This window comes from Podarcis filfolensis (assembly GCF_964270895.1).
Source record: "Podarcis filfolensis genome assembly, chromosome: 4".
In the NCBI taxonomy this organism is placed as follows: Eukaryota; Metazoa; Chordata; class Lepidosauria; order Squamata; family Lacertidae; genus Podarcis; species Podarcis filfolensis.
The window spans coordinates 85,872,726-85,887,645 of NC_139607.1; the positions used below are offsets into that span (position 1 = coordinate 85,872,726).

The 14,920-nt window shown below is 42.6% G+C and overlaps 1 protein-coding gene across 3 annotated transcripts in view; it reads right to left on the reverse strand.

Annotated features, from left to right (window-relative positions):
- CNTN5 (contactin 5) overlaps positions 1-14,920 on the reverse strand; it is a 669,997-nt gene that overhangs the window by 126,756 nt on the left and 528,321 nt on the right. For all 3 annotated transcript variants that reach the window (XM_083609589.1, XM_083609587.1, XM_083609588.1), the window contains 4 exons: positions 13,888-14,069; positions 4,455-4,591; positions 3,143-3,272; positions 2,308-2,458 (listed from right to left, as the gene is read on the reverse strand). In XM_083609589.1, coding sequence (XP_083465715.1) covers positions 2,308-2,458; positions 3,143-3,272; positions 4,455-4,591; positions 13,888-14,069 — 600 coding nt within the window. The remainder of the gene's footprint in view (positions 1-2,307; positions 2,459-3,142; positions 3,273-4,454; positions 4,592-13,887; positions 14,070-14,920) is intronic.

A 14,920-nucleotide genomic window follows, 5' to 3' on the forward strand; every position in this document is an offset into this window, starting at 1 on the left:
GTGAGAGAGTGTGAAGGGTAGGCTAGGCGAATCTGTCAATTTCAGCTTCCTTCAATGACTCCTTTTTCACATGACTCCTTTTTAATTCAATTTTGCCTAATGTACACATTTTTTGCATGGAACTCTCCTATAGTATAATGCATTTTTTATGTTATCTTCACTAATATATGCATTTGTGTGCATCCTTTACCCCCCCCCCCCCAGTATATGTGTTTTTGTACACATTACTTGGGTGGTGAACTGCATTGCAAAATCTGGAGAAGTGTCAGTTTTGAAGGACATGGCTGTGTTTTGATTTGTGCATTGTTTCAGAAAGTGTGAATTAGGGAAGTTAGCATCTAAATGTGAACTGAATTGAATTTCTCCCCTCTCCTGTGTGTGTGTGTGTGTGTGTCTACTTATGAAGCAGGATGGAAGAGGTTTCTTCTTTCTTCTTCTTTGGTGATCACTTATAGCCGAGTAAGATTGTCTTCCATAAACACGGTCTTAACAGTGAGTCCGTAAGTGACTGTGGAGGCCAATTCTGGATCCACATATCCTTCCACAGTGGGGACATAGGTTTCTGGGTGGGAGTTGATCATGGTGAGGGTTTGCCAAGCATGCCTTCCTCTTAGCATGTTTCTCCCTTTTATTCTGAGTTTGAGTGTCTTCAAAGCCCATGACACCTTTGATAAAGGCTGTTCTCTAATTGGAGTGCTCACAGGCCAGTGTTTCCCAGTTGTTGGTGTTTATACTACATTTTTAAAGATTTGCCTTAAGAGAGTCTTTAAACCTCTTTTGTTGACCACCAGCATTACACTTCTCATTTTTAAGTTCTGAAGAGAGTAGTTGCTTTGGAAGATGATAATCAGGCATCCAAACAACATGACCAGTCCAATGAAGTTGAAGAATCATTGCTTCAACACTGGTGATTTTTGCTTCTTCTGGTACACTGGCTTTAGTTTGCCTGTCTTCCCAAGTGATATGTAAAAATTTTTGGAGACACAACTGATGGAATCTTTCAAGGAGTTGGAGATGGTGTTTATAAGTGGTCCATGTTTCACAAGCATACAGTAAGGTTGGCAGTACAATAGCTTTGTAAACAAGCATTTTGGTTTCCCTGTGAACGTCCCAGTCCTCAAACACTCTGCACTTCAATTGGGAGAAAGCTGCATTCACAGAGCTCAGGCGATGCTAGATTTTGGCATCTATGTCGGCCCAGGTAGGAGAAGTGATTGACACTTTCCAATGTTATACGATTGAGTTGGATTTGTGGCACAGCAGAGGGGTTGTTTTGTGCTTGTTGGTGCAGTACTTTGGTTTTTTGGATGTTGACCAATAGGCCAAGCTTTTCATAAGCTTCTGTGAACATATTTAGAATGGTTTGGAGGTCATCCTTTGAGTGCGCACACACTTCGTTGTCATCAGCATACTGAAGTTATGGCATCCTTACTCTTTGCTTTCAGCCTACTCAAATTAAAGAGCTTTCCATCTGTTCAATATATGATTTCTACCCTGGTGGGGAGTTTCCCTTCGACAATGCGTAGGATCATAGCAACGAAAATAATAGAGTTGGGGTGATAACACAACCCTGTTTAACACATGTGTGTGTGTGTTTGTCTACTTATGAAACAGGATGGAAGAGGCACAATGGAGACAAGGGGTTATTATAAAGTTAAGCAGGGATGGGGGAAGCCGGAATTGTTGGGGGGAAAGGAAAGAGCAAGGAGGAGTCCACAAGGAGCTAAGGAGAAACACGGCACTAGTGTATGCTGTGGATCACTATCATATAGGCCCGTGCACTCCATTCAGCTGAAGCATGAATCTCAAACTGAATCGCGCCAATTTGGGGGCAATCTAGGCTTCTACCAATTCATGTTGTGACAGCTTCAGATGGTTCCAGGTTGGGTGAGGCCACACAGAGCAATCCAGGGCTGTCATGGGGTAGGACATCAGCTGGGAAGAAAGAGAGGCAGGCAGGGCCCTGGATCGGGGTAGAGCGGGGTGCATGCAGTGTGCAGTCCTACTGCCCCCTTTTGTGTGGGGTGCTTCTGACATTCATTTTCTGAACACCTTCTCTCATGCCAAAACCTATCCTTTGAAAAGCGTGACTAATATCCTGCTCTTTTTCACAAAACAGCTTCCATTTCCAGGAATTAAAATATACATTAAAATGCGTTAATAAAAAATAACAAAGCGTCGCACATTCTCAGCATTTATGCGGAGCATTTAAAGCCGGCGATTGTCGATCAAAGGCGCTTGGCTGTTATCTCTTTCTCGCAGGCATTCATTCAGTCAAAGGCAAAAATTAATGAACCGACATCTGACCTTTTATTCTCTCTCACTGCTTTGTCTCCTTTCTTCCATGAGATGGCGGGTTTGGGGGAGGCTTGTGGTTTGCACTCGACGGCAACTTCTTGGCCCCTGGTTATAATGATTGTTTTCTTCAGTTGGCTTGGGGGGAAAGTTGGAGCCAAAGCTGTTGAAAGGAAATATTTCAGTCTCTTAGCTTAGTATTTCAATTAATTAATTCACAGATGTCTCATGCCAATATGCTCTCATTTTCTCTCCCCCTCTTTTCCTCACTTCCCTATCCTATAGTGGTTAAAAGGGATTAAGCTATTAAAATCTCCCTCAGTCTGTTTCTTTGGCGTAGTGCCAGAGCCCATCAAGGGATTTTGAGGGAAAGGAGATGGTGTTTCTATGGACAATAGCAACACACACACCCTCAACTGCCCAGGCTAGCCTGATGCTATACTGACCCAGATGGGCACCCAGAGTTATGGATAAGTAACATCTGGAGGGGCAGAGATTCCTCACGCCTGCCTTATAATGTGGTTGCCTTATAATCTTCCTCTGAGCTGTGACTCCCCCCAAACCCCTGTTGTAATTCTGAACTGTCTCCTTCTTCTCTGGAAGGGTCAGGCTTGGGAGGTGGTTGCCCCCTTCCTCCTCTGCCCAGTCCCTGACACTTGCCAGGTTTTCAGACAGGCGTCTCTCCTTGCCTGGAGATGCCAGAGATCAAACCTGTTACCTTCTGCAAGCAAGGCAGATGCTCTATCACTGACCTACAGACCTCCCCTCCCCTCCCAACTGTCCCCCTATCCCAGCAGCGTATTCTTAATAATAAAATGTAAACAGAGCAACCTTCTTAAGTACACACCCAAAATCCTCAACTCGGCGCTGGTGTAAACGGCTCCGTGCTTGTTTTCGGCTACGCACTGGTACATTCCAGCATCAGACTGATTGACACTGTGGATCAGCAGTACACCATTAACCATCTCAATCCTGCTCTGCAATGAAACAGGAAAATAATTCTACAAAAGCAAACAAAACCAGGAAGATTTGTCGGGTTTTCAGCTTTACAGAATATAGGAAGAGGGGGGCAGGTTCATATAAGTGAACATGCACAAAAGTAGCTTCTTGAGTTTAATTGTGGCGGCTGTCCTTTTGCTTCACCCTTTATGACAGTGCTGAAATATTTTAGATGCTGAAAAGCGCACACAATGGTTATGGTCTGGGATTATCTTCTTTCAGCTGAAGTGTGATCAGAACCCGATGGCTGCATGACATATCACAATTTTAACTGGCTGACTCACTGCTGCCTGCAGTCTATTATGCTTCAGACCTGGCTCATTTGAGACTGAAGATCTTAGTACAGAGCTGAAAGTTTTCTTCCCCTGTGAAAAAGGCTTCCATTTTCCTGCTTTGTCCTCAGAGGATTCTTCAGAATTTCTGGAGAATTTCAGTGGGTGCAGGATTTGGAACTTGCCCTACTTTTACAGCATTTCCACAGCATTCAGCAGCCTCCCTGGCTGCCTGAACCTCCTGATCTGAAAAAGCTTCACAGAAGGAGTCAGCATTCCTGGGGCTTCAAATGAAGCACAGACAACCCAGACATATGGATGCCAGAATCTGTCAGTTTCAATTTTCCATTCTGTCAATCTTAGGTTCAGTTCTCTACATTTCAACACCATTTCCTCCCTTCTTTTTTATGTCCTCATCAGGATTTGGGTGTGAATTGCTCCCAATATGCATATTTTTGTACGCAATTTCCCAAAATACAATTCATTTTTCTATGCTATTTTCACTAATATGTGCATTTAAATACACACATTATGTATGCAGGTGTATAATGTATATGAGCATTTTTGTAAACATTAAACATCTGGAGAATTGCAGTGCAAAACTCAGAGAGGAGTGAATTTTGAAAGATGGCCAAGCTGTGTTTTGGTTCCTGTAGTATTTTGAAAAGTATAAATCAGGCAGGTTCACTTATAAATGCAGACTGAACTGGATTTCCCTCCACCCCTTCCCAGAGGGCTGCAGACCAGTGGTTCAATGATTTGTTGAATCATTTGTTCAATGATTTGTTCAATGAAACACCTGCCTCAAAAGCAAGGTAAGCACAACACAAACCCTGACCCTGAAAGGAATGTGCTCAGAAAGCAAAGCAAAACTAACTGCACACTTACCTCTGGCCAGAGAGGTGTTCCATTTTTCAGCCATCGATAGGTGGGTCTTGGCTTTCCAGTAGCTTTGCATTCCCATCGGAGCTGATCTCCACTGTCTAACTGGGTATCATTAAGCCTCTCCACCCAATGTGGGTATGCTGCCAAAAATAACAGAACAGGATCACAGTGCTTGATACTGCTGGAACTATAGCTAAGTCTATGAAGACATGCAATGCCATTGTGTACATTTGTTTTTAAACTGCTGCCTTTGCATTTTGATAAATGTTACATCTACATGGGTCATATCCAGTGCTGCAGTTCCACTGGTACAACACACTTCTGCGCATAAAGTAAAGTTTCTTCTTCCCCTCCTGTTCCCCTCCTCTTCCTCCATTACCCTGCACCCTCGAAATCAGTTCCGGAGGGTTGGATACAACCCTTGTTTTTAAAGTTTGATTTTATCAGCATTTTCTTCTGCATATTTTATATTGCTTCATGTAAGCTGCTTAGAATATTTTTGTTGGTTAAGTGGTGTATTGATCTTATTAAGTTACCCAACTCCTTCAACCTTTCCTCATAAGGCTTGGCTTCCAGACACTTGATCATCTTGGTTGCCCTCCTTTGAACACGTTTCAGCTTGTCAACATCCTTCTTAAATTGTGGCACCCAGAACCAGAAACAGTATTCCAGATGTGGTCTGACCAAGGCAGAATTGAGGGGTACTATTACTTGCCTTGATTGGGACACTATACTTCTGTAGGGGTGGGAAAACTCCCCTCCAGTATCATCCCTGTTTGGGCCCATTATCCAATCCGTTAAGGTCATCCTGAATCCCAATTCTGTCTTCAGCATCATTGGCTACCCCCTCCCACTTTGGTGTCATCTACAAATTGGATGAGCATCCCCTCAGTTCCTTTATCCAAGTCATTTATAAAGACATTGAACAACCACGGTTCCAGGACAGAACCCTACGGCACCCCAATTGTCACTTTCCTCCCCAGGATGATGAGGAACCATTAGTGAACATTCTTTGGGTACAGCTGCCAAGCCACCTAACAGTTACCTCATCCAGCCCACATATTACCAACTTCTTCACAATAAGATTATGGGGGACTTTATCAAAAGCCTTACTGAAATCAAGATACACAGCATCCCCCTGATGATCCACCAAGTTTGTAACTCTGTCAAAAAAAAAAAAAAAGGAGTCCAACACTCTTCTCTTACAATGGCCAGCAAGGTGCCCAAGAGGGAGCTGAATGCAACAGCAATCTCCTCTTCTGTGGCTCCTATGGTATTCAGAAGAATGCTGTCTCTGACCACAAACACACAAAAACACACCAATTATGAGTATTTTAAGAATCATCTCTCTCTCTCTGCTTCTGCCATGTTTTCAGAGTACTCCCCAGATTTGTGTGAAAACTCTCACTTTCCATCGCGAGCCGTAGAAGAATCGTTGAGGGAAGCAACATTTGATTCATACTGTGCCTGAGTATTAATTAGCTGAGCAAATTCACATTCCATACCAGGTGATTATGAGTTTTGGCAACAATCATTCATTCACAGGGAAGAATCAACGTTTGTTGTTAGGAGCACCCCAGCATAAATTGATTTCTGCATGGAATATTCTCTGCACAGAGCTAGTGCAACAGCATTATCTGAGCTTATACCATTCTCTGGCCTTTACTCCTTTCATTTTCTGTGTAAAGCTTCTTGTGGTCTGGGGAATTCCTAGCTCTGTAGAGTACGCTGCCTGCCAGCCTAGCTCTGAATACGATTCCCCCAGTCAACACAATGGTTGAGCAACAGCAGCTGATGTTGTAGGCTTGAGGCCTTAATAACTAGCTATGCTACAGATGCCAACTTCCAAAGAGAAAAAAAAAGCCTTCTCAAATTAATAAGGCTTAACTCATTAATCCAATGCACTGAAGAGGAAAGCTTTTAAATCTCTTCTGTGCGGCATCGCAGAGTATCAGATGTCAATGGCCTTGACATCAAGGAATGCAGAATAATATATCTGGCAGGGTTGGTTAGCAATTGAGAGTTAGCACAGCGACGGATCTATTTTGGACAGAACAAAATCAATAAAGCACTTTAATAGCAGTCCTTGTGCTGGACAGAATTTAAAAAAATAAATCTTATAATCTGGTATTTGACCAGTCACCAATCAGTGTTCCAAGAAGCTGCAGGAAAGGTATGGCAGTTCTTCCCGGGCATATAGGTTGCAAGGAATAGATATCAAGCTGGTATTTAGGCTGCAGTTATATGCGTGCTTAGCTGGGAGCAAGTCCCAGTGAACTCAGTGGTATTGACTTCTGAAGAAATGTATATAAGATTGTGCTGTTAGTTTTGCATCTGAAGGCAAGGGCTGGGCATCCATGAAGGCTGGGATTCCATGTCAATACCCCAGAAGCACTGCTTGAAAACATCGCCCTGGGTTTAAAATAATAGTAACTGGTTGCAGTAATTCATAGAATTGTAGAGTTGGAAGGAACCACGAGGGTCATTTAGTCCAACCCTTTTTGCCCAACGTGGAGCTCAAACCCACAGCCCTGAAAATAAGAGTCTCAAACTCTACGGAGTGAACTGCATATTTGACCAATTGTTCTGTCAGAACAACGGAGTAACAACCTTTGATAACTTAAAAGAGTGACCATGGATTGTTGGGAAGCAGAACTAATTCTTTTATTAAAATTGATTCTTGACCCTGAAATTCCCAACTTTTCTTTGATATATTTAACAACAGGGTTACAAGGGCCTCAAATGTTTTCTGAGTTCTCTTCTTTTTTCATCATCATCGTCAGTGAACAGACCCCCTGAATAGCATCAACATTGAGTACATACTTGTTGACAGCAGCAAAATGAGCACTTACAAAAAAACCTATACAGTGGTACCTCTGGTTAGGTACTTAATTCGTTCCGGAGATCTGTTCTTAACCTGAAACTATTCTTAACCTGAAGCACAACTTTAGCTAATGGGGTCTCCCGCTGCTGCCGTGCTGCCGCTGCACGATTTCTGTTCTCATCCTGAAGCAAAATTCTTAACCCAAGATATTATTTCTGGGTTAGCGGAGTCTGTAACCTGAAGCATATGTAACCTGAAGTGTATGTAACCCGAGGTACCACTGTATTTTAAATGCATTTACCGTAATTTTCTGTGTATAAGACCGGGGGTGGGGGTTTACTGAAAAATAAGGTTGAAAAACTGGGGGCATCTTATACACAGGTAGTGGGTATGGGTGACAGGTGATTGGTTGTAGCCGTGAGCTGCAGACTGTCACTGGCAATTAGTAGTGTGATTGGTGGCTGCGGCAAGGGTTTCTTTGTATTGGCTGTGGGAAATGGGTGTGTGATTGGTTGCTGTGTCAAGGGCTGCTGAGGATTGGCTGCTGCTGTGGCAATTGTGCTTGCTATTTACTTCCGCTGTTGGCGATCGGGCAGATGCTTGTAGCAGACATGAGCGATTGTTAGCGAGTCGGGCGAGCGACTGCAACCATCAGGTTAGTGATCTACTGCATTCCCCCCCCCCCCCAAAAAAAGCTGAACAACTCCAATCCTCCCCAAAAAACAGCTGAACAATTTTGGGCAATTTTCTGAAATTGGAGTCCCCCCCAAAGGGGGCATGTTATACATGGAAAAGTACAGTATTGTTGTTGTTTAGTTGTTTAGTTGTGTCTGACTCTTTGTGACCCTGTGGACCAGAGCACGCCAGGCCCTCCTGTCTTCCACTGCCTCCCGCAGTTTGGTCAAACTCATGCTGGTAGCTTCGAGAACACTGTCCAACCATCTTGTCCTCTGTCGTCCCCTTCTCCTTGTGCCCTCCATCTTTCCCAACATCAGGGTCTTTTCCAGGGAGTCTTCTCTTCTCATGAGGTGGCCAAAGTATTGGAGTCTCAGCATCAGGATCTGTCCTTCCAGTGAGCACTCAGGGCTGATTTCCTTAAGAATGGATGGGTTTGATCTTCTTGCAGTCCATGGGACTCTCAAGAGTCTCCTCCAGCACCATAATTCAAAAGCATCAGTTCTTCGGTGATCAGCCTTCTTGATGGTCCAGCTCTCACTTCCTCTCTCAAGGCGTTTCCAAGTGTCTCCAATCTGGGCACTGACCAGACTCGGATCTGCTCCGCTGTCACAATGTGGCAGACATCATTTTCAAAGGGGCATTTCCCCCTATTTTCTGTTACCTTAAATAATTGTTTGCATTGATTAAACCTTTATGAGCCTGCATGTGGCAAAAAACAATAATAACTCTTAAAAAAAATATTGGGCAGTATCCAACTTTCCTGTCCTGCTACTGCAAGAGACGTCTGTCTGCAGAATGGAAATCGCCACTTCTCCCCCCAAGCGGTCCCTGATCCACCCTCAAAACCTGCTTTGGAAGGCTGGGAGTAAATATCCGCTGAAAAGGTAATGTTTTACTTATGTCCCCAGCTCTGTTGTAGTTTTATGCCTTTTTGTGTACTTTGACACCACGGTTTTAAATTGTTGTAAGCTTCCCTGAGTGGCACATCAACACCAGAAGGTTGGGGTCGAAATAACCATATGTTGCACTTAAGCCAGAGGGAGAATGGCTTTGCTAAGGCCACCAAGTGGCTAAGGAGAGATTTGAACCAGGGATTATCCGATTTACAGCGCAGGCGGTACATATCTGCTTGCATGAATTTATGCTTTCAAATCATTTCGCATTTTGAATTTTGTATATGCATGACCGCCATGACTTGTAGGGAAAGGGCAGAGAAGCTATCCTTTAAAAATGGCTGCTTATTAAGTAGGACATCATTATTTCAGAGTCTTGAAATTTTCTGAGTGCAAATAAACAATCCTAACGAAGAAAATGATTTGCCATCAAGTTGATCTGTGTGCGAGTTGTGCAAAGCAACAAGTGTACAAGTGTACAAAGGCTTGATGCAGGAGCTGCAGCAAAGCAAAGCAAACTTTGGAGATGCAAGCCATGGTTTATTTCATCATCTGTGAAACAACTGATTGTTTGTTAAACAAACCATGGCATGGTGTTATGTGTGAACCAACCCATTATGTATATATGCATGAGAATAAATGTACAACAGAGGGGAGAAAGGACATGATTTATCATTGTTTACTAACTGCCTTGTCTAACTGTAATATTTCCTCTGTATATGTTTACATTTATGGTAAGCTGCTTAGGTCCTCTGATGTTTAGAAAGCTAAGAATGCATATTAATAAATCAGTTTAAAAAGTAGCACTAACCACTGAATTACAACCCTTTTTATCAAGGAGCTTCTTCAGAAAATAATAACTCAATTAGGATGGAACAAGAATGCTACCTCCAAATAGTAAACTGCTGGAAATTGATAGATTGCATGTGCCTTTCTAGTGCCCTATGCTCTTGGTTAACACTTTAAAGCATTCAGGTTTGTCTGATGAAGTGAAGAGGATATTCTGTTGTTGAGGATGATCAAAGTGTATTTCTAATGGTTAAGTCCATTTTAAAAATGTAATTCAAGCAAGTGGGGTCAAACTATCAAAGAGGGGTGATCAATGTTAGCTTACTTTTGGTGAAAAGAATACTAGGCAAATAATGGAAAGGGAAAAGGATTCCTACAATAGAGCAATTGTTAACATAATTATGGCAAATTGCAAAAATTAAACTGTTTTTATATGTGACTAACAGAAAGCAGCTCAAGCAAAGACCCTCCTTGTGATAAATGGGCATCGTTGGCCATTTATGAGAAAGGAAAAATTAATGAGACTAACCAAGTCAGCCAATTGTTCACTTTAATTAGAACATTAAGCTTGCACTGATAAGATGTTCAGGTCTGGAGTGTTTTGCTGGCATGTAATTACTAAAATGCTGTTGGTACTATTTAAAATAATAATAACACACAGTTTAAAGTAATACAACATAACACAGTTTAAAAGGACTCAGAGACTCTGCTTTAGAGCAAAAGTGTGCCCATGGTTCTGCTATCCCGCACAAAACACTGTCCCCTAGTCCAGCTTTCAGAATCATGCATGAGTAGAAACATGTCCTGACAACTCTTATTTCTAGGAGACAAGGATCTTGCAACTCTCATTTATGCATCTGCAGCCAAAGAATGAATGCAATCATTCTGGTCCATGGGGGTGGGGAATTGAATAGGAACATTACAATTATATAAAGTTATTGCACTTCTTTCCCCATTTGGATTGATACCTCGCTAATCTCAAGATCATTTACTGCAGTTCCTTGGAAGTGAGGATGGATGGATCTATTTCTGGTTCATACTTCTAACCATAATTCCAACCTATGGTTTCTGCATTGATAGTAGGTTTATATATTAAAAAAAGGTAAAGGTAGCCCTGACCATTAGGTCCAGTCGTGGACGACTCTGGGGTTGCGGCGCTCATCTCGCATTATTGGCCGAGGGAGCCGGCGTACAGCTTCCGGGTCATGTGGCCAGCATGACTAAGCCGCTTCTGGTGAACCAGAGCAGCGCACGGAAACGCCGTTTACCTTCCCGCCGGAGTGGTATCTATTTATCTATTTCCACTGGTGTGCTTTTGAACTGCTAGGTTAGCAGGAGCAGGGACAGAGCCGCTAACCTTCTGATTGGCAAGCCCAAAGGGTCAGTGGTTTAGACCAGAGCGCCACTTTGGCTACTGCCATTCTAGGCTGTGAACAGTTCAGATGGGGAGGTCCAGCAAGATGGGTCAGCAGCCTGCATGAGCTGAGTTGTGTGTCCTTAAACCAGTCTCTTCTGACACACTCAGGCATTCCTCAGCAGAAAGGTCAATGTGGAAGTGATTCCCCAGAGACATAAACTTTGAGAGGCACCCTGAGCAGGCCATGAAATCAATTACAATGCTGGGCTGAGCAACAGCAACAAGTTCACGACAAATTGCAAGCGACTAAAATGACATGTGGGAAGAAATATCAACAACCTCAGATATGCAGATGACACAACCTTGATGGCAGAAAGTGAGGAGGAATTAAAGAACATTTTATTGAGGGTGAAAGAGGAGAGCGCAAAATATGGTCTGAAACTCAACATCAAAAAAATGAAGATCATGGCCACTGGGCCCATCACCACCTGGCAAATAGAAGGGGAAGAAATAGAGGCAGTGAGAGATTTTACTTTCTTGGGCTCCATGATCACTGCAGATGGTGACAGCAGCCATGAAATTAAAATACGCCTGCTTCTTGGGAGAAAAGCAATGACAAACCTAGACAGCATCTTAAAAAGCAGAGACATCACCTTGCCAACAAAGGTCCGTATAGTTAAAGCTATGGTTTTCCGTAGTGATGTATGGAAGTGAGAGCTGGACCATAAAGAAGGCTGATCGCTGAAGAATTGATGCTTTTGAATTATGGTGCTGGAGGAGACTCTTGAGAGTCCCATGTACTGCAAGAAGATCAAACCTATCCATTCTTCAGGAAATCAGCCCTGAGTGCTCACTGGAAGGACAGATCCTGAAGCTGAGACTCCAATACTTTGGCCACCTCATGAGAAGAGAAGACTCCCTGGAAAAGACCCTGATGCTGGGAAGGATGGAGGAGAAGGGGACGACAGAGGTCGAGATGGTTGGACAGTGTTCTCGAAGCTACCAACATGAGTTTGACCAAACTGTGGGAGGCAGTAGAAGACAGGAGTGCCTGGCATGCTCTGGTCCATGGGGTCACAAAGAATTGGACACGACTAAACAACAGCAACAAAAATGACATGGGAGGAGTAAAACACAGTTTTTTTAAAGGCGAGAAAAATAACCCAGAAAACTAGAAGCCTGCGAAGCATCTTGGGCCTTGCCAAATCGAACATGAAGTGTCTTCTGTCACTTGCAGGGCTGGACGTCAAGCCAAGTGGCCGAGACAGAAGCAGTGATTGTTTCCAGAGTGTCAGCTGTATCAGGCAATCATGGTACATCTGGTTGTCAGCATTGGGTAAGCTGGGAATCAAATTGGCCTGTGATTGCATGAGAGCAGACAGGCTGACTCTGTACATTCTTGGGCATTCCCCAAAGCATCCATGGTGAACTGGATCAAATTCAACTGACAAACTGAGCATGATTAAGGCAGACAGGAAAGCTAGTACCTAAGGATGAATTGCAAATCAGAGCATTCCCCAGAACGACAGGTTTAATCCCAATACCCTGTCTGAAGCTCTTCAAGGGATGGTGTGTAAAAGATGGTTCTTTAACTGTAAGTCTGCGAACCTATAGGAAGGAACCTGTAGCGATGCCAGGCTCTTATAGCCAAGGCTTGTTTCTGAAGCTAAAAAACCCCATAATTCTCTGAAAATAAGGTTAGTGCACTCAAAAGCAATGGTCAAAACTATCGTTATCTGATTTAGCCATGTAAATTATGGGTGGGGTGAGAATATTAGGGATGGAGCAATAATACTGCTAATTCATTTGTTTCTGGCACTTATAATGCATCTATTAAAAAAAAATCTCTCGGGGTCGTTCAATATATTTAATAAGGTCATTGTATGTAATAAGAAAGCCTTAAGAAAACATGCAATCCAAAGTCATTTCCAGGTCCTTAAGATTTTGGAGGAGAGATTCGGGCACATACTGGAAACTGAAGTATGTGCACATAAAATGGATTAAAATGCTCTATTGCCTTGGTGCAACATATCCACTTAAAAAACACAACACATTTTCATAGATAGAAAAGAGATGGGGAAATGCCCTGAATACTGTGGGATTAACAAATGGTTAACAGAAAGATGTATAAGCACCGCACAAGCAAATAAGGGGGGATTCAGGATACATGCTTGCTGTTGCATGTCCTCCCAGCAAACAAATAAAGACTAGACATGTGGTTGTGTCCAACTAATTTTTAGTCAAAGTAGACCCATTGGGCCTAAATTAGTCATGACCATTAATTGGAATGGGTCTATTTTGAGTAAATATTAGCCGGATATTACTCATGGTGTAACCTCCTTGTAAGATTTGTGCAATAAATTAGGAGAGTGAACTGGCCCTCAGTAGGGCACAGTTCTCAGATGATGGAAACTAGCTCTGTGCAGACCTCCTCCTTGTCAGATTGCAGAAAGCTTCAATGAACTCAGTTGGACTTACACATGAGTAGGGACAGTCTCTTACATTTGGTTTCTGACTAGTCACTGATTTGCAGCCAGAAGTTAAGACTGAGCAAGTTTGCTATATTCATAAGATAAACTTCATGCATATGGTGAGATTGTTCAGTCTTAACTTCTGCTGAAATATGAAATATCCCATGTGTATTGGCATTCTGCTGGCTTCTGAAGGCTTCTGTTTCCTGTTTGAAATAGTGTCTTGTTTTAATTGGATCTTTGCATATTTTAATAATAACATGTTTATATTTTAATGTTTTAATGGGATTGTCTTATTGTGAATTTTAATTGTGCGATGTTTCTATTTTGATGTTTGTGTAATTGTGTTATTTACACCTGTAAGCTGCTTAGAAGCTCATTTTGGTATTAAGCAAAATGATTAACAACAACAACAACAACATACTGTATACTTGCAGCTGTCCTCTGAAGACATTCCTTCCACGTGAGTTTTCGGCCTTACATTCATATGTCCCTGCATCTTCCAGCTGCACATTTGGAATTTCAAGAACCGCCTGGGACTTCCGCAGGCGGGCTTTGCTTGGATTGGGGCCATTCACTTTCCTCCATGAGATTGTTGGAACTGGGCTGAAATACAGAGTGAAGTCATGATTAGCTCTGATGCTATTAAGAGTATAGATCCTGTTACCTGCTAATTTAAGTACTTAATCGTCTAAGCAGCAATAAAGTGTAATCACAATTAAGGCTCATGAACTGCTTGATATATTTCACTTTCTACTGAGAATATTTAATAAGTTCCGCTCTGTCATGGACACTTCCTGGCTATTTGGAAGTACGTTTCCCCCCTCCCACAGCTATTAAACTATGAAACTTAAAATGAACATATATTATTTTTCACGAGCTCAGAGAAAAGCATCACACACTGAAATCTTGATGCAAAGACTGATGCTTGGGCTGGGGCTGTGTGTTAACATTCCTCATGGTACCTCAGGTTAAGTACTTAATTCGTTCCGGAGGTCCGTTCTTAACCTGAAACTGTTCTTAACCTGAAGCACCACTTTAGCTAATGGGACCTCCCGCTCCGTTGCGCCACCAGAGCACGGTTTCTGTTCTCATCCTGAAGCAAAGTTCTTAACCAGAGGTAATATTTCTGGGTTAGCGGAGTCTGTAACCTGAAGCGTATGTAACCCGAGGTACCACTGTATTCCAGTTTATCTAGGAGAACTTCTAAAATAAATATCAGAACTGGAGCATTCAGAGTTTATCTCAGCTTACAGTTTCTCTAGCGCATTTGCGTCCCTCCCACCCCAATCTCTGTCACCAGTTCATATTTCCACATGAATAAAACACTGCAAAAACAGAAAGGGAAAAGGAGGCAATCTTCAGGGAATTATGCATACAATTGCATCGGGATTCTTTTATGCAACAGGGATATACACATACAGTCCTGCACATTGGTGGAAAACAACTACCACGCT